This window comes from Anolis carolinensis, chromosome 3 (genome assembly GCF_035594765.1).
Source record: "Anolis carolinensis isolate JA03-04 chromosome 3, rAnoCar3.1.pri, whole genome shotgun sequence".
NCBI classification, from domain to species: Eukaryota; Metazoa; Chordata; class Lepidosauria; order Squamata; family Dactyloidae; genus Anolis; species Anolis carolinensis.
In genome coordinates, this window is record NC_085843.1 from 146158755 (window position 1) to 146185404 (window position 26650).

The 26650-nt window shown below is 37.6% G+C and overlaps 1 protein-coding gene across 8 annotated transcripts in view; it reads left to right on the top strand.

Moving 5' to 3' along the window:
• pcdh9 (protocadherin 9) overlaps positions 1–26650 on the top strand; it is a 984999-nt gene that overhangs the window by 459387 nt on the left and 498962 nt on the right. For 4 of the 8 annotated variants that reach the window (XM_062977296.1, XM_016992271.2, XM_062977298.1 and 1 more), the window contains one exon: positions 10109–10174. The exons of the other annotated variants lie outside the window; for them this stretch is intronic. In XM_062977296.1, coding sequence (XP_062833366.1) covers positions 10109–10174 — 66 coding nt within the window. The remainder of the gene's footprint in view (positions 1–10108; positions 10175–26650) is intronic. 8 annotated transcript variants of the gene reach the window in all.

The window sequence follows — 26650 nt, forward strand, 5'->3', positions numbered from 1 at the left end:
AAATTAATTCTCCAGAAAATCTGTTGGATAGGTGTTTTCAGTGTAAATATCTGCCAAATATCTCTAGGTGATACAGGGGCATAAATTCTATTGCTAGTCCCAAGTAAAATAGTCTCAACTCTTTGTATCAGTGGTATTTACACAAACATAAACTTATACTTCTGTAGTGGAATCAATGGATCTTCTCTAATTCCAAGTAGCAATTATAGTTAGGGCCATTCTCTTTCAGTCATAGTCTGGTTTTCCAGGTTTTTAGTTTGCTGTAATAATTGATTTCAGTGATAGGAGCAGCAAATGGCCAATACAGGAGACATGCTGGATCTTTGTACAAAAATGAAATGCAGACACTATTGCAAGCTATTCTGACAAATGGTTATAGGATGCTTGGGGGAATTTCTCTTTCTACATCTTCCAGCCTAATGTGTGTAGTGGAACCTAGCTGCTGACTGGATTTTGTGCTTCCTGAACATCTCCAAAAACTTTTTGACTGAAATGATTTTTAAAACAGATTGGACCAAATTGTGCTTGAAAATATTATTTGAAAAAACAAACCATTATAAATGTGTAATGTCAAATTCATGTAGAAATGTGTGCAGCATTTATGAATGAATGCATGCAAAAATAATATAGAGTAGCAATAGACTGATTTGGGGCCCTTCCAGACAGGCCCAAAATGTGGGACCAGTCTTGGTCCAAATGACACCTCAGGTAAAACCGAAATTATCCAAAGAAAACTGGAATTTCCTAGTTTACTCCAGATTAATAAAACATTTGGAAATACCTTAAGATAAGGTCCAGATATTTCCAGGGGGAGAGCCCTATGGGGATTGACTCCCAGGATTGCTTCTGCAGTCCCGGAGGTCAATCCCCACAGCCATTCCAGTTCTTTAGGCTCCTGGAGACTGAAGTAGTGGGATGGTGCCTACCCACTACCCCACAGCCCCTCTTTTTCCCCTCAAAAACATACCCAAATAGAAAAGATATTATGGTGCTACTACAGTAGAGTCTCACTTATCCAAGCTAAACGGGCCGGCAGAAGTTTGGATAAGCAAATATCTTGGATAATAAGGAGGGATTAAGGAAAAGCCTATTAAACATCAAATTAGGTTATGATTTTACAAATTAAGCACCAAAACATCATGTTATACAACAAATTTGACAGAAAAAGTAGTTCAATACGCAGTAATGTTATGTTGTAATTACTGTATTTACGAATTTAGCACCAAAATATCATGATATATTGAAAACATTGACTACAAAAATGGCTTGGATAATCCAGAAGCTTGGATAAGCGAGGCTTGGATAAGTGAGACTCTACTGTACACGTGGGTTGGTCTACACATAATGCAAACTAATTCAGCCTAGTAAACATAACAGAACATGATTTCTTGCACATGCAGTAAAGCAATCCTTTAACTGTTCAGTGTTTTCAGGGCTCATAATATATTCAGTCAGCAGTTTGCAAATGGAGTCCAATGGCATCATTTTAGATAATGGAAATTGCTTAGATTTCTGGAAAATGTCTAGGTTGTTCAAGAAGTAATCAAAATTCTTTAAAAAAAACCCTCTTCAATCAATGACAACTGAAACAAACACCCACCAGACCCTTGACTGAGAGTAAATGTCTTATTTATAATTTTTGAACAAAGGGGATGCTTTTTGCATATACATCAAAATAGTGTATGCTAAATATAGTCATCTTGTTCAAAAATGTAGGCTCAATATAACAAACCTGTATATTATATAGATGTAGTAGTCAGGGAGACAAGATTGGGTGGTATACTCTGTAAAACATCAATTGCATTTCAGGATACTTTTCACCCTCAAAAGCAGATTGCCCTTTGCACATATAATATGTGAAATGGTTTTAATCTGGCTCTTGGGACAATTCACTTCTGCACTCCTGATATAGTCCCTGTATTTTTGTAAGAATGGTATAGAAGACATAATCAAGGCATAATCTTTAACACTCATTATTTTACCAGTTTCAGTACTAAAAGCGCAAGCTCTTTCATGTCTTTTAAAAGATATTGTTTAATTAAATGCAGAGAAAATATTTCTAATATATTGCATTAGTCAGCTGAAAAACCATCAGCCAGTCTGGGAGCCACTTGCTGACCCTCCCAGCAACCAGCAACACAGTAGACTGTTTCCATTACTGTGAGCAGGTCGCTAGTTCAAACTGTTTTTATTTTATTAGGAAAGAGAGTAATCATCTCTGCTCCCTGTTCTTATCTCCCTTGCTGCTCGATTGCAATATATCTGTTGATTTTATATTACTATCCCTGCTTCCTCCCCTAAATGTTATCCTGTAAGGAATTCTTACACAAAATCCCCTCTCAGGTGGAGAATGCTGGATGAAATGAATTGCCCAGCTGTATTTCTCTTGAAACACTTTCTGGTGTCACTGTATGAGACAGAAACATAACCAAAGGTAGGAAAAGATTGACAAACTGAACTGTAGTTTACAGGCAGCAGGCTTTACAATATCTGCAATTATGTTGACTTTTAGATCCCTGATGAGAAAGGAATTTTAGATACTGAATTGTTTTTTCAGTCCCTGATCCTTGAATTTCTCCCCTGCCTCTCCACCCTCTGTGTACGAAGAGGGGCAGGAGTAGATTATTGTCTTTTTTTCATCATTTCAAGAAATACTAAACCAGTATTTTCCATAGCATAGGATTACTTTATGTCCTGTTTTGTCTTTCAAGAGCAGCCTTAAGACACTGTGGTAAGTAAATGAAAACTGCTTTACTTCAGCAAAACATAAAGTACAGCACTCTCAGTGAAATAATGCAAAAAAAAAAAAAGCCAGGAAGTCTTACTTCAGACTAAATCCAGATGTAGACTTGGAGCAGGCAGACAGAGAGTGAAGGCATTAGAGTCAGTTTGTTACCCGCAAGAGCTGGCTGCACCTGCTTCTGCTCTTATAGCTTTGGGTCCTCTCACAGCTGCTAGGGCAGTTCCTAATTACTCAGCTGCATTTCTGGCAGCTAATCTAGCTGAACGACGTCTGTGCTCTGTTTCCTTTCGCCTCTCCTGGAATGAGGGTACTAGCAAAGTCTCCTCCTCAGACTCCAACTCACCCTCAGATTCATGAGCACTTTCCTGCTCCCCTTCCCCTTCTGAAGAAGAGGAATCCCTGACACTTTATTAGAATGGATATATCAAGTGTTCAGCACTCACATGAATTTTAACATGGTTCAAACTGCTATTGTATATAATCTGTAGGGGCACAACCTCATATATATGTTTCCAACATTTAATAATACCTAATAAAGTTATGGCATTCTGTAATAGTTATTGTTAGCATCAACTGGTTGCTTTGGGCAAAGTAGGAGTTTTGCTTTCCACTTTGTTCTTCCAATGATGGGATCACCTACTGTATCTTGCAGAGAATGGGGGGATATTGACTAGATGTAGGTATTGCTAAATAGATGGTTACAACTGAAAAATTTGGGGAGAGTGACATATTCCAGACATTAATTTTTAATCAAACGGAGCTGGGGGAGGGAAGTGGCTTTGCCACCTTTCACCAGAAGGGAGACTTGCTGGGAGGCGGAGGCTTCTAGGAAACAGCCCGCCCCTTCTTCACCCCTTCTTCACTTACCTTATGGATTTCGCTATCAGTATAACAAGTTGGTTGCCTAGTGGGACTTGGTAGGAATTTTTTCCCTCTTATGTTCTAGGAGGGTTTTTCACCTACCCTATACTGTTTACAGTGGCAGATTGGAAGGTGTGGTCACTTAAATAGGGTTGTCATTGGAATCAGTAGGGGAATTGCATCCTTTGGTGTACACCCCATAGGCACTGAAACCCTCTCCTAGGATTAAAACAAACTCGGCAAGGGGAAACGATTATGGCCTAGGAATGGGAGACTATGACCTCAATTATCCTTGGAGCAGAACTCTACACCACAATCCCCTTTAGGTCATCCAGGTTTAGTTAAACTGGGGACATGGTTTTTCGCCCTAAATTCAGCGAAGGGGTAGGTTGGGAAGGACCACCAAAATAGGGCTTTTGTCTCACAAATTCTTAGAGAACACTTGAGATTTAGACAAGTTTCAAATTAAAGAGTTAATTAGGTAACATTTAATAAAGTTGCCCACTTTTAAACCAAACTTCTTGTGTCGGCTCATTGTTTCGGGGGGTTAGATGGCAATAAATTATCTCCAGTACTATTCTCACTATTCTCAAAGAGCTATGAGCATTACTTAATGAGAACCAGTTTGTTATAAGCCATCTTGGATCCTGCACTGGAAGAAAGGTGAAAAACAAACAAGCAAGCAAACAAAACAAACAAGCAAGCAAACATTAAAGTTTAAAGTTCATTAGAATACTGTATATCTAGAAATGTACAATAATAAGGCTGTAAAAATCTGATGTTCACTCCAGATGCCATGACTTTTATAATATGCACTTCAGCTGTAAGTAGAAATGGTAATTGGTCACAGAAAAAGCACACATGCACGTCTATCTATGCTGTAATAATTCTCATAGAGAGATATGGTGAGTTTTGCATTCTGAATATTTGCTTCATTATAGATTCATAACACTAACTGAGTGGGGGCGGGGAGCTCCTACCTCCTTAGCTTGAATACCAAAGCTTTAAGATTTGTAAGGTACCTGTAAATATCTTCTTAAGAGTGCAGAGTGTTCTTTACATGTTTGTGGGTCAACTTGTTATCTTTTTGTGGAATTGCATAAGCTAATACCCTTAGAGATTTGATTCAAAAGAACTGAAGAATCAAATATCAGGTTTCTGTTGTTTTGAGGTAAGCTTCTCTTTGAAATAAGATACCCATTGGCAAACAAAGTAATTCTTCCAAGGTACTGGAAAACATCAGACACAATATCAGAAGAGAATGTTTTTAATGAATATAAATAGTCAGAAGATACTTTCAAGATGAGTTCTTAGGTAAAAGAATTGTGATGTACGTCTGACAAGAATAAAGAATGCTATACATGTGCATAAGATACTGAAGGTATCTGATACAAGAACTTCCAGATACACATTTTTCCATCGGGGTTGGCAACATAGTTTGATGTAAAATTTGTGAGCTCTGAGCTGAATGCTAATTTGTTCAGAATGGGCAAAATTTACCACATAAAACCTAGCTTTCATAGCAAGTTTTAAAGAATGATTTTATATATTTTATTGTATATTGTCAGCTTGGGGGCCCTAAGGAGCAGAAAAGTGATTAAAATATTGTTATGAAACAGAAGAATATTGACACATCAAATAAGGTATGCTTGCCCTGTTAAACTTGGCTGAAGACTAAAATAAGTTTCTGGCAGATAAGAGGATGAGCCAAGTCACCTTTTTAAGGAGTGGAATAACCGAAGCATGGGCAGTTCTACACATATATTTTATCTCAGGGCCACTCCAGAGTGTTGGTTTGTACTGTCAATCCCTAGACCACTGTGGAGGTGGGAGGGAGCCCTTACCTCCTGCTCCAGGGCAGCTATGTAGGTGGGAAGGAGTCCTGACTATCCACTGGCACTAAACCTGGATCATCACTGCCACTTGTCCACTCTTACTATCCTCATCCTGTTCTCATCATAGCAATGGGCAGTGTCCATTGCTCGTTACCTGGATGAACATTGGTTGGGATGCCAAAGCAATGTGGGAGAGGGGAGCAGGAGGAGGAATTGCCCCCTCCTTTCCCCTCCTCTCCTCTCTGATCACTCTTGAATCCTAGTTGAAATCTCTCTGGGCAACAAGTAAAGGACACTAGCCATGTGACACCCCTTGGCTGCTGCTACGAGAATGGGTGGTGAGTGCTATCTTGTGTCTCTGGGCCACCCAGGCCAAGGAATATGGAGTGATTGTATAAACAATTGTGGCTGTTTCTGTATTGGACCTGGCCTGACTGTTTGCATAGGCACAAATTCAGAGCAACTTTCTCAAATGCAGTTCAAGGCTGTATTTATTCAAATCTAATCTATCTGTCATATAGCCATCATGGAATTGATTGGCTTATCCTTTGAGATAAAGGTTCAGTGTAGATTTATGCTATGTCGAATAAATGGGAGAGTGCTGTTTGGGAAACCGGATACTGAATTGAATTAAGTTTTCTCCAGTCTGGCAGGGAGTTTTGAAAGTTCTTTGAGATAGAAGTCATGCACTTGTTACTAATATTAACATACACAAAGTGGAATATCTAATTAATAGTATGCAACATAGAATAAAGCTTGATATTGACAATTAACCCATGCATACGACCAGTGAAAGAAAGATATAGATTGAAATACAAGACCATAGACTGTTACAAAAGGGAATCTTGAATTAGAGTTGGGCCCTGATACCGTTTCATCTGTTTCTTTCATTTTTTTATACCACTCCATCCATTCAGATGACACAGAACAGTACAGCCCCTTCCGGAATGGAAAGAGCAACTAAATGGGAAAAAAGAGGGAACTGTAGCTGTTTGGTTGGCTGATTTTCTGTGCGCTGGCTGTAGGCCCTGGCTGGCAGGGCCTACAGCCAAGCGCTCAACACTTGTAGGCCTTGCCTGCTGGGCCTACAAGCATTGAGTGCTTGATGCTTGATTGTAAGCCCTGCAAGCTGGTCCTACGAACACTGAGTGCTCGGCTGTAGGCCCTGCCCACCAAGTGTTTGATGCTCATAGGCCCAGCAGGCAGGGCCTACAGCCAAGTGTTCAATGCTCATAGGCCCGGCAGGCAGGGCCTATAGCCGAGTGCTGGGCCTGCTCGGATGTAGTCTCTGGCTGGCGATCTTCATTTTTATTGGACCTTGGGCAGAAAAACACATTTGTATAGGCATCCATTTTCAGAAGCGGCAGACAGAAGTGGGGTGGATGAGACAAATAGAAACGAGTAGTGATTCCATACAAATACACGAGACTATCTTGAATGTTGGTTATATTGTGAAAATTTGGGAATTACTATTCTGACATCCAGCCTAGAGAAAGTCAAATGATACAAATTTGTGAGATGCATGGGGATTTTCAAATGTTTTCTCTCTGATGCCTCTTTATTATAATGTAGTTGAGAAATATAAACATAGTGGGTTTTGAACCATCAATCCTTAGGTTCTTTAAATGGAAAAGGACCATACCCATTATCTTCAAGTATTAGGTGATCATCAGAGTTTCAAGAAGATACCTGTAGTACAGAAAATATATTTCCCTAGTTACAATTTACTCATACAGCATCAAAAAGTCACATTTCAACTAACCAAAGTCTCTTACAGCAGACTCGAGTTAACTAAAATGAGAGGCATTTTCAGTTGTTACTTTTGGAGTTGTTGTCTAGACAATTGATTCCTGTATAATATTTTGTCTTACCCCACCCTACTCCACCTCTATGGAAATAAAGGAATTTACTAATGATGATGATGTACTGATTTCTAACTATCCAATTAAAATAGTCAGCATTTTATTATCACACACTGTTCTTTAAAAAACAACAGTTCATTTATAATATTTATAAGTCACCTTCCTTGACCATGTTCACCAGATGTGGACAACCCCCTGCCCCCCCCCCCCCGCAAAAAACCCCTATCGAATAAAAATGATATATAAGATTATAATATACCACAAATAATTTCTTGTTGAGGTCTTGGACAATATATCCCTTGAACTTTGTCTTCTAATCCTGAATGTATTTTCAGAATGGGAGATGTGGATGTTCAAGTGGAATATAAACAAAGTGAGTATTCCTGATAGTTTTTATAAATGGAACCATAAATGTATATTCCAGTAGAAATAGAATGGGAATACTCCTTCCAGCTACCTTTCTCAATATAGTAAACCATTCTGGGCTAAGATAAATTGCAATGGGAAAGCCTGATAATTCAATGGGGTATATTGTAAAAGGTGTTGTATAGTCCAGAGGTTTGTGTGATTGATGTTCCCAGATGTTTCAAAGTCTAGACACATAAGCTTCCCTTTTTGCAGATATTTGCACTCAGCCAATCAATTTGGGGTAGCGCTTATACAGTGTAACCTGGCAACATGGTTCCGTTACATGCTTTGTATTGTTTGTTTTTTTTAACATGTGGAAGAATTAACACATATTTAAAATTGAATAATATATGTGGAAAATTATAAAAGAAATGGAACAGAGAAGGACAGTTTTTAAAAAAGTGGAGTAGATGGACTTTCAAATATATGTTAAAAATCAAAAATGTGGGAAACAATAGTATTATTTAAAAAATAAACATGCAGTTGGATTTCATAGTAAGCCTTTATACCTATACAGTATTATTTAAAAATAAACATGCACTTGGATGACATAGTAAGCCTTTTATACCTATACAGTGCCAATAATATAATCTATTTTGATGCATTTAACAAATACGTTTCAATATTAGTTTGTCAAGAATGAGATGTGATTTTCCAGGGCCCTATCACACTACAGTGTATATTCCACTTCAATCACTATAGCAAGATTCTGTGGAATTCTGGGGTTTTAGTTCTGTGAGCCCCAAGAGTTATGTGAGAATTCTAAATGTCCATCTCTAAACTGCAAATTCCAGGATTCCATACAATGTCGCTATAGTGGTTAAAGTGGAATAAAAGTGCTATAAACAGGATCATGTAATAGGCCTTTTAGTGGAAAGTTTCACTGATATTTTAACAGATTTTGATAGAGTCCTTTAACCAGTGACCAGTTCTCCTTCATGGGATTTCTAATGCAGTCTTCACTGGTATAAAAACATGTATTTTGTTTGCAGAAACCAGCTGACATATTCTATCTGACACTTTCCAAAATAGAAGAACAGTACATTATGGAGCAGTAGATTGATGTCCTGGAGAATAGCTTAGACAAACTTAGTACCAAATAACCAAATACAGTGTTCTTTCACTTATCGCTGGGGTTAGGTTCCAGGACCACCCGCAGTAAGTGAATATCCGTGAAGTAGGGGCACTATATTTATTTTCATATTTATACATTATTTTAGTAGTTATACACTATTTTAAGTCTTTATCAACCAATTGTGTGTTGATAAATCACCTCCTTCTCCTCCCGTTGCCACTTGGGCTCCTTTTCTCTCCCTTTGGCTCCCTTTGGCTTCTCCTTCCTCCCTTCCTTAGGCTGTAAATTGTAAATAGTCTTTTAGAGTTTATTGAAAAACTGAGAAACAGCGAATCCACGAAAAGTGAACCACAAAGTAGTGAGGGACACTGTATTATATTTAAATCAGTGTAATCCTTATAAAGTTAGAGTGGAATGGGACAAAGAAATAGTTTGGAAATATGAAAATAAGCAAGTATTCTTTTATTTATTTTTAATATCACATTTCTCTCACTATAGAGACTCAAGTAGATACAAGATAGGAAAACTATAAAATGTTTTCATAGATCCTATTTGAGTATTTTATGTGCTGTTTGTTGTTGGCTATATGGTTATTTTTGCAAAAATTAAGTGGGTTAATACGAGATTATAATGAAGTGATGTGCAAGGGGTGAGCTATGTTGGAAGTTCCCACCCAAATATACCCATGCCCCCCCCCATTGAAAACTGCACTCTAATTCATTCCTTTTATTTACTTTCCTTACCTCCTATGTAACACAAAAGTAACAGAAACGTAGGATCCACAGTGGTCAGGAATAAGTTGTGCTGTTTTTTAAAATGTTAAAAACCCAGAAATATCCAGCTTCTGTTCTTCACTGGATGGGCATTCAGCCATGAATAGAAACAGAATTAACATCCATTAAGCACTTCAACCCCTTGTTTATTTGGATTCACCATTAGCATTATCCACCCACTACTGTGCTTTCTTCTTTTGACAGATGTAGGCGTATGTCTTTGCTCTCTACCATTGACTTTCTATGCAATGGGGCAAAAGGACTTTGAGCATACGTTGTCTTCACATTGGCTTATTTGATACAATTTTTTCCACCTCCCATTTATGTGCAGTAAAATGGGTAAACATCTTCTAAAAGAGGCTAACATGTATGACAGGATGTTCATTATGGCTGGGAGGGACATTTCATGTTCACTTACAAACTACATAAATGAACTCAGCTCAGAAATTTCCATTGGCTTTTAATCTGGGCTTTTTCAGAAATTGTGGGGATTATCTAAAGCTGCAGTAAAAGTGACAAATCTTTTTATTCAAATATTACTTGCTTTTTAGGCACTGAATTTTGGAGATATGCCGAAGTACTTGTGGGAGATTTGGGTACCTGACAAACCATGGGTGGTAAGATATCAGAACTGTTTAAAAAGAAAAAAAGAGAAAAAGTTTGTTTTTTCTTTGAAATCAAGTATTGTGGGTCCAGTTTTTTATTGAAATTAATGCTCAAAGCTCCCTTCGCCATTTCCATTCATTATTGGTTTTCACCAAAACAGTGCATTCCGTAGTTTTTTCCAATCTTGAAAAGATCAGCGTAGTTTAATAGATATGGTAAATGATAAAATGTGTCATTATCATAATAAGCTATTCAAAAAGGTTGTTTGATTTCTAGAAAATGAGGTTCTAGTTTCTTTTATTCTACTTTAATTTGTGCTGGTACATAGTAAAATAATGTACAGACAAATGAAAAACACTCATAGTACAACACCAAAAAGCTCTTAGAATGATTGTGAGTACCTTCTTTACAGACACCTAAGATACTTTCCCAATTATTTAGATATATGGAATGTAGTTTTGGATGTATTTTGAATTAAGTTTCTAATTAGTTGAAAAAATGCATCTCACAAATCATCATGATTAACATGGCATGCCATTTGAGATCATTCTTCTATATTGCTGATTTCATTAGGACACTTTGTTTGGACCAGTGTAGCTGTACCTACATGAAAACTTTCCTGAGCTGAAGGATGTGAGATGGAAGCTAGAGAAGAAAATGAGAACTTAATTCAAACAGAATATGATACCAGTTGAATAGGCTTAGATGGAAGGGAGCTTGGTCATTCTACAAGGCATCATACCACCAATCACAGGCACTAAATTTCCATAGCATTGCTCCCTTCTGTAACTGGAGCAATTCTAAGGCTCCCTAGATTGGGTGACAGCATCAACCCTGTCCTGGTTGTAGTTTAGAAATCTCTAACATTGTTTTTATAGAATTCTTGAAAATGTGCAATGCACATGAAAATTGTATCAAAGGGTGATCATGATTTAGGAGACACTCCTTTTTACATATAAAACTTTCAATTAATCACATTTTGTCAGTCATCACTTGCCATATACATGCAAAGCATATCTTTAAAGATGCATGTTTAGGGAAAGAATAAATAATGCAGCACAATCGAACCAAGACAGAATTTTAATATTTCACAAATTTCTATGGAAATGACTTACACATATGTTTAACTGGGCTGTTAGAGTCAATGGCACCCCAAATGGCTCAACCTTACCTAAAGGTCTTTCTCTGCTTCCCATACTGCCATTTAATAGGATAAACTCCCTCCCCCTTCTTTCTCTCTCACTCTCTTGTTACCAGGAAATGAAGCATGTGAAATCAGCTTCCAATTATATCTTTTACAGTCTTTCATGCATGATTTATTTTAAAAATGCTCTCTTTGTATCATATAATGTTTAATTTCAAAATGGTCTATATATTTGTAGAGCTCTGTGCATCACATTGTAAATATAAATTATAATCCCCTTAAGAAATTTACTACTGTGGTGTGCCTTCAAGTTGTTTGTGACCTATGGAGATCTTAAAGCAAAACTGTCACAGGATTTTCTTCACAAGATTTGTTCAGTGGTGGTTGAACTTTTCCTTCCTCTGAGACTGTGAGAATGTGACCAGTCCCAGTGAGCTTCCATGGGTGCCTTGATTGTGCTTTTCCTGCATGTCAGGAGGTTGGACTAGATGGCCCATGTGGTCTCTTCCAACTCTATCAGTCTATGAAAATTCTAATTCTGGTTTACTGGAGTCATAATCTAAAATAAATTTAAATTTATTATTATTATTATTATTAAAACCAAATACTTATTAAACAATTAAGCCAGTTAAAATAAGACAATCTGTAATCACTTAAACTGGTTTGAGAGACAAGTTAGAACAAAGCAAAGGCATACACTGAATTAAACCAATTAGATTTCAAAATGTTCATAAAAATGCCGTTTTATGTAATTCTTGAATGACACTAAGTGTTGGTGCCAATTGGACTTTAGAAGGGCATAAATCATTAATGTTCCACCTTTCTCCCAACATGGGATCCAAGGTAGTGTGCAGAATTTTCCATATTCTATAAAAGGGATGACATGGCAAAGAAAGCCCTTTCATGCATCTTTCCACTGTGTGTTATCTTCCAGGTAGGACACACTGGTGGGACCCTGATAATTTTGATGTGAATGTGTGTTTGTGTGTACAAATGTTTATGTATTGTGTTGTATGTGCTGGAATATTGTGTTGTATATGCTGTAACATATTTCATGAATATATGAATATTGGTCAACTAAATTAGTCACAATACAACAAAATCCCAAATCTACAACCGACTATATTTTGATTGTGCCACTACGAAAGCACAAAAAACATTATACAAACCTTCAAAGTGTTGTTGGCTTCTTCATCAGGCAAAGATGTTTAGAAGCATACAGAAGGAAAAAGGTGATGTTCAAATTACAAACTCAAATTCTGTCTCAGTTGTTATTGAGATGATACTGGGCGGTTTCAATGCAGGCAGAGACCACTCACCTTCTTGACCATGAGGAGGACCAGGGACAAAGGACAGAAAAGTAATACAATTCCAATTAAAGCTGATTGAATTTTTGTAATGCATCCAGTTGTGTGTGAAATCATGGTAGAAGTCTGTATTAGGTTCTTTTTTAAGTTCTGTGAATAAAGCCATGTGAATGTTCTAAGGTTTTGTTTAATAACAGCATGTCAGCATGACATAATAACAACGATCAAGATATCTGAATATAAAAGAATATAGCAATTACATCTAATTGCTAGTCCCAGCTAAAATCAACTCACTTAGTCTGTGGAACTCATACATGAGTTGATTTACTATTTACTATCAGTAATAAGATTCATTTGATCTATATTGATTGGGATGGACAATTGGATATAAGTTTTTGCATTATTTTAGTAAAAAGGAGTATTCTTGTGTAATAAAAGAAATCCTTCTTATTAAAGTATGCATGAAGTTGTTATTTGGCATGCCTCTTTCATGTATGGTGTATGACACCATATTTATTTGATTGTTTATTTACTTAATTTATTATATCTTGCCTTTCTCCTTGCACAGGAGGACCCAAGGTATCTGTGGTTTTTAGCCCATTGAGTTTTGGTGTACAGGATATCTGGATGAGCATCCATAGTTGTAACACAGTACTGAGTCAGGATCCACTGAACAGGCGCAGTGTGCTTGCCTGTTTTCTTTTATGAGACTACTTATTGAGTGGTACTAGCTCTGAGAACGTAAAGCTGGATGGGGACTTTGCTGTTTCTGACTATAGTTTACACTCCCTTTTCCTTCATGGGAAATAAATATAGCTTTTAATTTCACAAAAACGAATAACTATTTCAAACAACTGCAAGTTTTTCCCCCGCTATCAAAGTGACATCATTAGCTATTAAAAGTAAATTTTCCCAACTTCTGTTTTACTTTGACTCGTGGCATTCAGAATCTGTTTGCCCTGAAAACAGCTGTTCAAATTGAATGTAATTTAGGCAACTAGAAATGCACTAATTTGCTGTTTTGTTACTTTTTCAAACTTAGGCCTGTTGTTTGAGCTACAATTGAGGTAGCAATTATATGGAAATTTGAATAGATTCTGTCCAACGAGGTGCCATTCAGAAACTATCTTGCTGAAGGAAGCAGAGCAACAAGATGTGTTTTATATCTTGAGTTCATCTCTCCCTAATTAGTACTGTTTAATGAACCATGCACCCCATTGGTTTTCACAGCTCTCCTTGGGGATTTCCCAGCTGTTTTGCTCTCCTGTTGTAATTGAAATCAAACTTGTTCCAACCTGTAATTGATAGTGAATTCAACCATTTTATGTTTACCATGAGACGGACGTATGGCACATGCATGCAAAGCAGCATATGGACAATAGAATGTCCTACTACCATCAAAAGAAAATGGTTGTGCTTTCCCTCCTCCCCATAACCAATCAGGAGGTACGGTGAACATATTTATAGATTCCTGTACTTGGAATTTATTCAACAGAAGGTATAATGAAGGCAAGCATTGCTGTCTGAATCAACATGGAAGGAAGTTGGGAGAAAGTTGAAATGAGACAAGATTGGGTTAGTTAGATCCAAAAGGCTTTACTAGCTGTTGAAGCCATTGTATCCCCAGAAAGCTGCTTTGTAAACCTGGTGCAACAAAACCTAACCCTCTGGGAAGCCTGTCTAGAAGGACCTGTACTCATGCTTGTCTTACCCCCAAGTTTCTTTTGCTTTGGCATGGAATGATTCTGCTCATTAAACATATTCAGCTCTCTCTCCCAATGGAATCACAGGTCACTATTTTAAGTCTTTATTTTCTCATTAGCTTCTTGTGATTCTTCCTCTTTGTCACAAATTGATAATACCCTCTGTTGTCCTTAGATACCACACCAGGGTCTGTTGATATAGATTAGTGGAAGGGAAGATGAATAATTGCAGCAAGCCCTACTCAATATCTTTGCACATAGACTCCTCTCAAATCTTGGCCTAAATATTCAGCCTGTGTCAATCAGTGCTTTCCCCACAACCCTTCTTCTCCTTTGTTTACACTTTCCCCCCATTATTTTCCTTAAGTCCCTTGTCAAGTGTTTGTCTTCCCTTGCCTATATTTACTTTTTTAAAATTTCAGACCACATCTACATAACCTTTGAGTTTTTTTCCCATTTTCTTCACATTCTGACATTTCTTTCCACTTAGTGTCCCTTATCTTATTTCAATCTTTATCTAACAGGGAACCCTGTGCAGTCTTTTGGGGGAAAAAAACAAGGTTTTTTTTTTCATTTTTTGAATGCAAACATATTTTTTACACTTTGTCCCCTGATAAATTGGAATTCTGATTGTCTATCCAGTTAGAAGAAAAAGAAACACATTTTCAAAAATACATGGATCAACTAAGGGCCAATTAGTTAGCTATTTAAGTTTTGATCTGCAACAGGGCTGCTTAGTGCAGTACATGCTGAAGTATATACTTTTACACCCTCTCCAGCACATCACACAGAACTCACCTTTGAGCCGGGAGGCAAATTGATTAATTTAGCTCAGTGGTTCCCAACTTTTTTTTTTTTATATACCAGGGACCACTTAACCAGGGACCACTTTGACCAGGGAGCACTCTCCAACATTAGTACCAAAAGGATTGTTGTTTTTTTGTTCAGTCACCTCTGACTCTTCGTGACCTCATGGACCAGCCCATGCTAGAGCTCCCTGTCAGCCGTCACCACCCCCCCCCCCCCCCCAGCACCTTGAAGATCAAGCCAGTCACTTCAAGGACAACATCCATCCCTCTTGCCCTTGGTCAGCCGCTTTTCTTTTTCCTTCAATTTTTTCCAGTAACATTATCTTCTCCAAGCTTTCCTGTCTTCTCATTATGTGGCCCAGGTACTTCATCTTTGTCTCTAATATCCTTCCCTCCAGTGAGCAGTCAGGCATTATTTTCTGGAGCACGGGCTGGTTTGATCTTCTTGTGGTGCAAGGCACTCTCAAAAATTTCATCCAACACCACAGTTCAAAAGTGTCTATCTTCCTTTGTTCAGTCTTCTCTGTGGGCCAGCTCTCGCAACTATAGGTTACTAATGGGAATTCCATTGCTTTAACTATGCAGACCTTTGTTGCCAGTGTGATGTCTCTACTCTTCACTATTTTATCGAGATTGGTCATTGCTCTCCTCCCAAGAAGTAAACATCTTTGTAACCAAAAAGGGTTATAAATCAATTTTTGGTAAACTTTAGTTTCAGTGTTGTTATTTGGGGTTCTGATTCAGAAAATTGTATTGGATAGACCACATCAGTTCTAGTTTCTATACAGAATACATGCCATCCAGTAGTTGGTGCCTGCTCACCCACAGAAAACCATATTTAATAATCTAGAACTAATGTGGTTTATCCAATGCAATTTTCTGAATCAGCACCCCAAATAACCCTAGGAGCAGGCCTAAAAACAAAGACACCAAGGTGCCCCCACTTCCAGGCTCCATGGGAGAGGGAAGAGAAGGGGGAGGGAGGAGGGGGAGGGAGGAGGAGAAGCAGCAGTAAAGAGGCTTGTTGTTGTGCCTTTCGTGGGTAGTCAACCTCTCCCCTCTCAACATTCCTGTTGCCTTCACACCATAACAGGGTTTTGTGATAACAGTTGCTCTCATTACAACAGTGTAGTAACAGTAAGGCCACGAATCATATTTTAGTTCTTGGGAACCACTGGTGATTCACGGACCACAGTTTGGGACCACTGTTCTAGGTTGTAATTATGTATCCCCATTTCAAGAAATGGGAATGCCAACAGTGAGAAAACCTTGTCAAAAAAACAAAACAAAAATAACCAGCCACAACCTCACCCCCTAAATCCCAAAAATCCAATAATAACAGGCCAGCAAGAATGTGACACAATTACCTCCTAGTATTTCAACAGTCCATTATATTTTTTTAATATAATGGACTGTTTTATATTGATTTTTATGGACATCTAATGGTTGCCACTGTTGTGAGCCGCCCTGGGTCCCTTCCGGTGAGAAGGGCGGGATATAATGTGAAAAATAAATAAATAAATATTGCCGATGAATTTTTCCACAGGGAAAAATACACATTTTCTCCTGCACAAAAACATGGTTTTCTATGCAATGATGGGTTTCTATGAGAAAACACAGTGAAGGAATACTAGTTCGTTTTTTTTTCTACAGCAGAGAGACAACTATCATGATTTTTTTTGTCCTGTGGTGTGAGGATTATGTAGCCAAGATTTACAAGCACCCTGGAATATTGCAGTTGAACAGAATGAACATTGCTAGATAATACAACCTTGTATGAAATGCAAATAAAATAAAATACACTGGAAGCAGATGTCTGACCATCCCACACTTTACTGCCCACAAATTTCAGACACAGCACAAAGGACCCCTAGAGCTAGCATTGGTCTTGAATCTTCCAAGCATACCTTCCTCTTGTATTTGCGTAATACAATGAAGACAATGTACAATCCCTTAACATTTTATAAATTAGCACACATTTTGAAAGTCGTTGGAGAATTTACCTTTCACTGGAGGTATGCATAACATTGCATTTAATCACTCAGGAATTGTATCATGATGGGATAGATGAAAAACAGCACATCTATTAAAATAAAGGACTCTTATGGGTGGTAGGACCTCTTTCCCCACACAAACTTTTATAATAATTCTCTTTCTTGGTATTCTGATTGGTATCAGTTTGATATCTGTCATCTCTGCTTTGGAGCTTTCACTTGTGGGGAAAGAGTCACAAGTTCTGTAACTTTTTCTTGTCTTTGATTTCTGTGATCAGCAATAAAATATGTACATTTTTAATGTTGTCTTACGTTATATGTTTAAAGACCCAGATTATTTGTAGTCTTGATCTTTTAGATAAGAAAAGAGCAGAATACTCAGATCAGAGATGTCAAAAAGAGACTGACAGTAATCATCGCAAAGGCTCTTGAGCGCTCTTGAATTTGTGCTTTAAAGGGACTCCGTTTACTGCTCCCTTCTGAGCCTACTTTGTCAGATACTGGCAACCACTCAGCAAAGCTTTTAAAAAGGCTTTTTTTTTTGCTTCTCGGGCCCCCTGAGCATAATTCAGGACATTAGCTGCCATTTAAATATCTACTTGTTTTGCCTTCTCTCTCTCTCTCTGGAGGTAAACAGAGGCCTGGGATATCATGTGAATAAAAATGTCCATATTAACCATGTCTGCTGGGTTGTTCCCACAGGCAACACAAAGCCTAGTTTCCAAATCTGTCTATGTATCTGTAATCTTAATTTATACTTCTCTATATATATCTCTCCAGCTATTTATCTCTCCACAAAGCCTATTACATAATTTATGCGCTTTAAGCAATGGTATAGAAGACAATGCTTGTCATTGTATCATGTTGAACAAATAAGAACTAGTAAAAACTATCTGTTAATATCAGGGACAGCCCCATAGATTAATTTGAATTTGATACCTAAAGTGGAAACATCCAATGGTTCTCTATTTGTCTGATATATAGACAAAAGATAGATAGAAGTAGAATTTTCCTTGTTGGTTGCGATCTCTTAAGTGACCTGGCAAAAAAAAAAAAAAAGCTTATGTCACTATTTTAGTTGCAACCCTCCCATAATTCAAAAGGTGCAAGGTGAGCAGCAGTGGTAGCTTATAGACCAAATGGTTGGAACAACAGAAAATAAGCCGCCTCTCTCTTCCTTGTGACATCTTTTCACATATTTATGCAGGCTAAACATGCCCAACACTTTAAGACGCTCCTCATAGGGCATGGTCTTCAGACCTTTGGTCATTTTAGTTGCTCTCCTCTGAATGCCCTCCAGCTTGCCAATTTCTCTTTTAAACTGTGGTGCCCAGAATTGGACACAGTATGCCATGTGTGGTCTAACCAAAACAGAATAGAGAGGCACCATGGCTTCCCATGATCTAGACACTGTATTCTTTTTGATGCAGTCCAAAATCCCATTGCGTTTTTTAGCTGCTGCATCGCACTGTTGGCTCATGTTCAACTTATTGTCCACAAAGACTCCAAGATCTTTTGCACTTTGACTGTTGTCAAGCCAGGCATCATCAATTCTGTCTTTGAAATGCAAAAATAAAATGTTTGCATTTCATTTTTTTCTGCTTAAGTGGGGTATCTTACATTTGTCTTTGTTGAATTTTATTTTGTTAATTTTGGCCCAGCTCTCTAATCTGTTAATGTTATTTTGAATTCTGATTCTATCCTCTGGAGCTATCCCTCCCAATTTGGTGTCATCTGAAACCTGATAAGCATGCCCACTAAACTTTCATCCAAATCATTAATAAAGATGCTGAACAGTACTGGGCCCAGGACTGAACCCTGCGGCACTCCAGTAGTCACTTCTTTCCAGGATGAAGTGGAACCACTGGTGAGCACTCTTTGGGTTCGATCGCTTAACCAATTACAGATCCACCTAATAGTAACATTGCCTAGCCCACATTTGAGTAGTTTACTTGCAACAACTTCATGGGGGACCTTGTTGAAGGCCTTGCTGAAATCAAGATATGCTACATCCACAGCATTCTCTGCCTCTACCAAGCTTGTAACTCTACCAAAAAAAGAGATAAGATTTGTTTGGCTTGACTTGTTTTTGAGAAATCCATGTGAACTTTTAATGATCACAACATTCCTTTCTAAGTGATTGCAGACTGCCTCCTTAATGATCTGCACTGTTTGCATTTTGCCTTCAGTATCTCACTTTTAAGAAACTTCTTTCCATCATTAACACTCTTCTCTTTTAGTATTCCTGTCCATGGAATCATGCTCAGTATTGTCTTAAATTTTCTGAAATCAGCTCTCCTAAAGTCTAGAATATTTGACTTTGGGCCCTTCCAGACAGGCCCTTTATCCCAGGATCTGATTCCAGGTTTTCTGCTTTAAACTGGATTATATGAGTCCACACTGCCAGATAATCTGGGATAAACATAAAACCTAGGATCAGACCTGGGATAAAGGGCCTATCTGGAAGGGCCTTTAGTTTCACCCTTCATTTATAACTCAAACTCAAGGAGCACACGCTCACTCCCACCTAAGGATCCCACCAATTCCATTCCATTTACCAGATCTTTGGTTTAGTTAGGATCAGATCCAGCATAGCTGATCGTTTTGCTGCCTCTTCTACCTTCTGGACAAGTGATGAATTTGTTGGACTTTGTACTCTTGGCAAAGTTTGTTTTCCAACAAATATCAGAGTAGTTGTAATCCCCCATTACTACCATTACTTAAGATATTTTCATCTTATTTTATATAATTTGCTATATATTGATGCAATTTTTTTCTGTGCATCTCATGGATATTTAAATTGTTTTCCAGACATATTTCTATTGTTTGCATTGCAGAAAATTATAATGTAAACTAATACACTGTAGTCAGGTTAAAATGTGTTTCATTAAATTTTAATGTATTTTAACTGTGTTATACAATTATTATTGGTAATGGGGCTTAATTTGTGATGTTTTGCACTATTTTAACTTTAGTGGTAATACATTTTAGTATATAGCTCTACTATAATTACATATCTATATCTATTTTCATTAGTTTTTAGCCGCACTACAATTATCGATTTAATCTTGCTAAACTTTCAGAATGCAAAATGCCTTATATTGTGGAGTCACCATGTTGTGAATGGCTGAGGCTAGGAGCTGAGAGAGTCATCTAGCAGTAATTATTTGAAACTCTTTACTTCACTCTTTCAAGTGGTAAAAGTTTTATTTATGAGAGGTTCATGGTTCAGAGATATAGCAATTTCAAATTGAGACCATCTTTTTGTAACACACTGTATATCACTTTAACTATTATGGTGGCATTTTCTGGAATCCTGGAATTTGCAAGTTTATTGTTTGTTGATGTGTATGCTCAAATAGTTTTCTCTTTATGATGAACTTGTTGTGGGATTTTCTAGGCAGGTGTTATTAACAGGAGGGCTGAGAGCCCAAGATCATCCAGTAGATTTCCATAGACAGTCTGGTATTAGAACATTATCTTGTACAGTCCTGATCTAGAAGTAAAAGTAATACATCATGTTAGTTCCCTTATTTGCAGTTCAAATAGGAATATTTAGAATTCTTAGACATAGAAGCACTGGTGCCTCACTTAACTACAAACTTCAAGTTTCCACAGGATGCATGTGAAAAGATCTCCAAATTGATAAAAGGAAGATGTTAAATATTTCTGTTAACATATTTTATACCTTGCCTTTTAGGCAGATCGAGACCTAAAATATATTATATCACAGCTGAAACGTATAAAATTCTAGTGTAAACACAATAATTCATAAATTGGCAGCAGTATAAATGAGAGAGACAGGAAAGCTTGGAAAAGATCATGATGCTGGGGAAAATAGAAGGAAAAAGGAAGAGAGGCTGACCAAGGGCAAGATGGATGGATAGTATCCATGAAGTGACTGGCTTGACCTTGAAGGAGCTGGGGGTGGCAACGGCTGACAGGGAACTCTGGCATGGACTGGCCCATGAGGTCACGAAGAGTCAGAAACGACTGAGTGAATGAAGATGAAGATAAATGAGAGAGGACATGTTACAAGTTTCAAGAACCAAGTTTGAAATTGTCTCCCTGGCATTTGTGAAGTCTAGGGGGGATGTCCTTTTTGAGGCATCTCCCAACAAGGGTTGCCATTCAACAAGAAGCTGTGGCTGCCTATCACTTCTTGTTTACCTTCTGGAGCCTGGAGAACAATCTCATAAGAAAAAGTGAAGTGAACTTTAGAGAGGTGCCACAAATTATGTATAAGGAAGAATGGAAACACACAAAGGGAGCAGAAATGGCTTGTGTTCTCTTTCTGATAGCAGATGCTGATGCCTCCAGTTCTTGCTGTTCCACAACAATTTATTTATGTGCTACAATCATTATAAAACAATCAGAAGCAAAACACACACAGATGCTCCATTTCTTCAAAGATTTGTCGTCCTCTATAAGCAGTCAGCTTTTGTCTTGCCAAAATTTTAAATTCTGCATATGTGAATCAGTGCCATCTTGCGCCACTCATTACTGAAACAATCAACACTTTTGCCTATTATCTTTAACAAAGCATTAATGTCAAACGTCAATTGAATTCTTTCCCTTCCCCCATGCTATTTAAAACACAAACACACAAACTGCTTGAAACCATTAGTCTAAACAATCCATTACTCCTCCTCCTACTCCATTCTTACAATGACACCACATATTCTCAATAAAAAAACATTACTGAGTTTGTAAATCTCTAATTAAAATAAATACAAGCCCAAAGCAATCACTGTCTATTTAAACTTGCCCTATGATGATAAGTGAGGCCTAAAGCAGTAACTCAAGGCAAACTAATGATTGTGCATCGCCACATGTCATTTGGAAATAGCATCACAATTTGCTAATATATAATGTCTGTATAATGTAGCAGGGTGTACAGCTGCTGAAAGAGAGAGACTTGGCAGATATTCACTAATGGGTAGTTGTAAATGTAGGAAGAGAAGATATGTAACCTTGTTTATTGTTTGAAAATACTTAGGGGATTGACCTGTGAACCCCTCAGTAGTCATAGTTAGTCAGTGACTTGGCACTAGCTTCAAATGTCATAATCACACAAAACAAGTGGCCTAAATGTGATGAAGTGTAGGCCAACTAAAGTAGGCCCATTGAAGAGCTCCTGGGTGGTATGTCAGGAATTACATAAACCCCACTGATTCAATAAACCTACACTAGATGAGACTAGTAACAGATTTCAGAGTTATTGCTCAGGTTTTGCATTAGGGTGGTAATGTATGAACTGCTTTCTGGGCCCCCCACTCTCAGACGTAAGTAAGTAAATGAAAGTGAGAACAGGATGAATGGTGTGATTCCTTCTTACACAACTATTGCTTCAGGCAGTGTAAGGCTAGCCTGGAAAGGAATGCCTTCACCACGATTCCCCTATCTTGAATGTGAGTACAGACCTTGGAGTGTCTATTTCCATGTGATTGACAACAAAAGAAATGTATTTTTAAATTGGCTCCTGAGGTGTATTAGCGTTCATATTCTAAACTATTTTTTAAATGTGTTCAATGTTTTAATTATATTTATTTGTGTTTGAATTGCATTCCTACCAGCTGGCTTAATGTTTTTCTTACTGGAAAACAAATAAGGGGGATATAATTTTAATGAATAAAAACATTATCCAAGTAGTATGCATTTTAATTAACATCTTTTTCCCCCCCAAAAATAAATAAAAGTCCTTAGAACAAACCAGCTTAATATAACTGACCTATTCAGGCAGTAGAGTCTGGTTGACATGGTGAATCCATTCTCAATCAATCAATCAACACTTTATATCAGTCCATAGGCCCAAGTGCCTGATCTGCCAGGTAAGCTTCTCAGTAGTGGGTTAATAATATGTAGTCAAGCCTGCTTATAAAAACTGCATGACACTTAAATGTGATACATACATTCAACTTCTGGTTATTGCAAGGACAAAGTCTTGTGTTATATGGGACACCCACAAATCTACCTAGAAGCAATTCAGATGATAACACATTACATCTTGCTTTGGGGAATAGGCAGTGATATTTGGCCACAGTCAAGTTCTTAAGATAATTTGTTTTGTGGAGAGGCCCAGCATAACATATACATGTTCTCTATTTTTCTCAGAATGGTGCTGAAACATATCCCCCAAATAGTCCCATCACTTTGCTTAGCTCTGTTAAAGTTCAGACTAAAACCTAGAGTGGATTGTCATTTCCACTAACATGGAAGCCATCAGCTTCCATTGTGCTCAAATGGAAAAGGTTAGACTTGGTGCTGAAATGATTGCAAAGTTGGTGCCAAGAGCAAATCCATAGGGAATTTTTTTTTCAAATAGGGTGCCACAACAGAGAAAGTGATTTCCTTTGTTAACATTAGTGATACTACTGTGATTTAGTTTTAAATAACACTGCAGAATGAAGGCTGTAGCATGCATGACGTTTTAGACAGGCACATCCACGAAACTCTATCTTTTTTAACTATTAAATACAATGTCCTATCCTTAAAACACAACACTGACTTCTTGGTGTTTTTCTGCATTGGAAAGTGCTAAACAAAGTATCTGTTTTGTAAAAGTACATCTGTTTTCCCCAGCACTGTCTGCTGAGCCTGTTTTCTTCCTCCCTCTTCTAGACCTCTGGAAGCCATTTGGTGATTTATGGGTGCAGGCAACAGTCACAGAAAAGACCAGCAGTCTGTGAACTTTTAAGGGAAGGGTAGAAGGGAGAAAGAGTTTTATGCCTTGAAATGTGTCATCAGTGCCCAATTAAAACAATCAATCATTTGTCAACCAGCTGCACTGACCACCCTGTTTGTGCCTAGCCGCAGTGTTGCTTACAAAGAATTGCCTTGTTCAGGATTGCAGTAGTTCGTTTCCTCTTTTACTCCACAAAAACCCAGAGTCCAAGCCTGAGTCTGCTTGGAAATAAAGTGCAGAAAGATTTGGTTTATTACAGTGGCTGTTATGTAGAATAAGAGGGTTATCAAGAGTTCATAAGTCTATTCTGCTTCATGCTACTCAGGCACAGTTTTGGAAAACAACAACAATAATGATAAAAAACAGAACACCAAACAACAACAACAACAACAACTTTATTTTTGTATACCACCTCCATCTCCCTGAAGGGACTTGGGGGAACTCATATGGGGACAAACCCAGACAACAACAGATTAAAATACAGATCCATAAAATTTAGATCAATAAAATTTTAAACATAATAAATACATAAAAACATAAAACAACATCAACAACCAATTAAAACTAAGCAATAATAATAATAACTGGGCATGCAGAGGATGAAATGTATAGACTCTGAAAAGGTTTCCTGAGATATATAAGGATGATTAAAGCAGGGGACAAGGGGCAATCTCAATAACCACTGAGCCTGAAGGTAAGGACAGTGTTAAAGTGCAGTATCTCATACCATTGCAAATGGAAATAGTGACTGATGGGACCACTTACTCAAATGCACATTGGAACATCCATATTTTTAAGGCTTTGTGGAAGGTGGACACCCCCCCCCCCCACATCCCATAGAAACCAAAATCTGGAGAGGCTCAGGTCCCATTGTATACAATGATATAGTAAAATTATGTCCTTTAATTTAACAAATGGCAACATCATTGTTTGCTTTTGGGAACTCTCTCTCTTGCTCTCTCTCTATATGTCATGGATGTGTGAATCTCAGGATTCAGAATCTGTGGATATAGAAGACCACTTTTTATTTTACAGTATGAAAACATGGCAGCCTTTTGAAATGCCAGTGCTTACTAGTCTTTTATGCTGATTTATTTTGTTGGTTAGTCTCCATATTTAGTCCAGATTGAATCCGACAGAACATAGCGGGAACTTGATTTTGAAAAGAGGTACAGGATTGCTCTATAAAAACTTCCTTCATTCCAAAAAAGGTGGTTCTGTGAAGCTTTAAGTGCTTGAATATATTTTCCAATAGAGTACCTTTGTGTTTTTGCAAACAATTCTTACTTATTTGTCATTGAAACTGCCCATTGGGTGATGGGTTTGTCAAACAGCTTTGAAGTTAATGATGCCATTTTTAGTGAGCTATAGTGTATACAGCAGGGGTCCCCAAACTAAGGCCCGGGGGCCGGATGCGGCCCTCCAAGGTCATTTACCTGGCCCCCGCTCTCAGTTTTATAATATAATATTTTTATATCAGTTTTAATAATATAATATATTGTATATACATATTATATTGATAATAATATTATGTTATACAATATAATACTAATAATAATACCATATAATAATATTAATTATATGTTATATATTACATATTATATAATAGTATAGTGGTATAGTTCAATATAATATTATATAATGCTAATATTGTGCTATGCTAATAATATAATATATTGCATGTACATACAGCTGCTCTGAGTCCCCTTCTGGGTGAGAAGGGTGGGATATAAATGTAGTAAATAAATGTAGTAAATAAATAATTAATTTTAGACTTAGGCTCGGCCAAAGTCTGAAATGACCTGAAGGCACACAACAACAACAATCCTAATTAACTTGACTATTTCATTGGCCAGTAGCAGGCCCACACTTTCCATTGAAATCCTGATAGGTTTATGTTGGTTAAAATTGTTTTCATTTTTAAATATTGTATTGTTCTTTTGTCATTGTTGTTGTTGCGCTACAAATAAGACATGTGCAGTATGCATAGGAATTTGTTTGTATTTTTTTCCAAATGATAATTTGGCCCCTCAACAGTCTGAAGGATTGTGGACCGGCCCTCTGCTTAAAAAGTTTGAGGACCCCTGGTATACAGTAACAAGCCCAAGCATACATTTTTAGGAAAGAAATATTGATGCATTTTGTAAACAAACCTTTCTTCCACATCTCGTAATGGATATTGTTTGGTCCTCCCATAGCCTCCAACATTTCACAGATGAAAACCAGAACATGTGGGATCAGACAACATTAGTGTGTGGTCTAGGTGACAAATGTCATTGATGGGGATGTCTATGCAAATTAGGAAAAGCTGCAGTGCTTTGCTTTTGGCTGAGCCTATTAGAAAGGGAAAGATTTCAATAGGCTCCTTCCCCCACTGATTGAACTATATTTGCACCTTGAACTCGGTGTTCAGTCATTAAATTCAGCTGAAGACGAAGGGTGGAAGTGAAATAGAAGAGACAAACTTGGATATTTTAAAAGCATCTGAAAAAAGTAGGATGTCTGAGAAGTACTCTCCTCTATATGTTGGATGAAGTTAATCCCTATTGTACTTCACCTACAGATCTATGTATGGCTGATGGTAATGTTACGTATGGCTTCCTGCACTTCTCTTAATCCTTGATATCCCAGGACTTTATGTGTCTGGCCATTATAACTTACAGGAATTAAAAAGTTGGATTCTGGTGGGATTCTCCTTCTGACTAGAAGGGCATACTAGTCAGTCTCTCTCTCTCTCTCTCTCTCTCTCTCTCTCTCTCTCTCTCTCTCTCTCTCTCTCTCTCCTCTCCCCCCCAAATTCTTGCCTAATGCTAGGAATTCAGATCATATGCCTAAAACTGTTAAA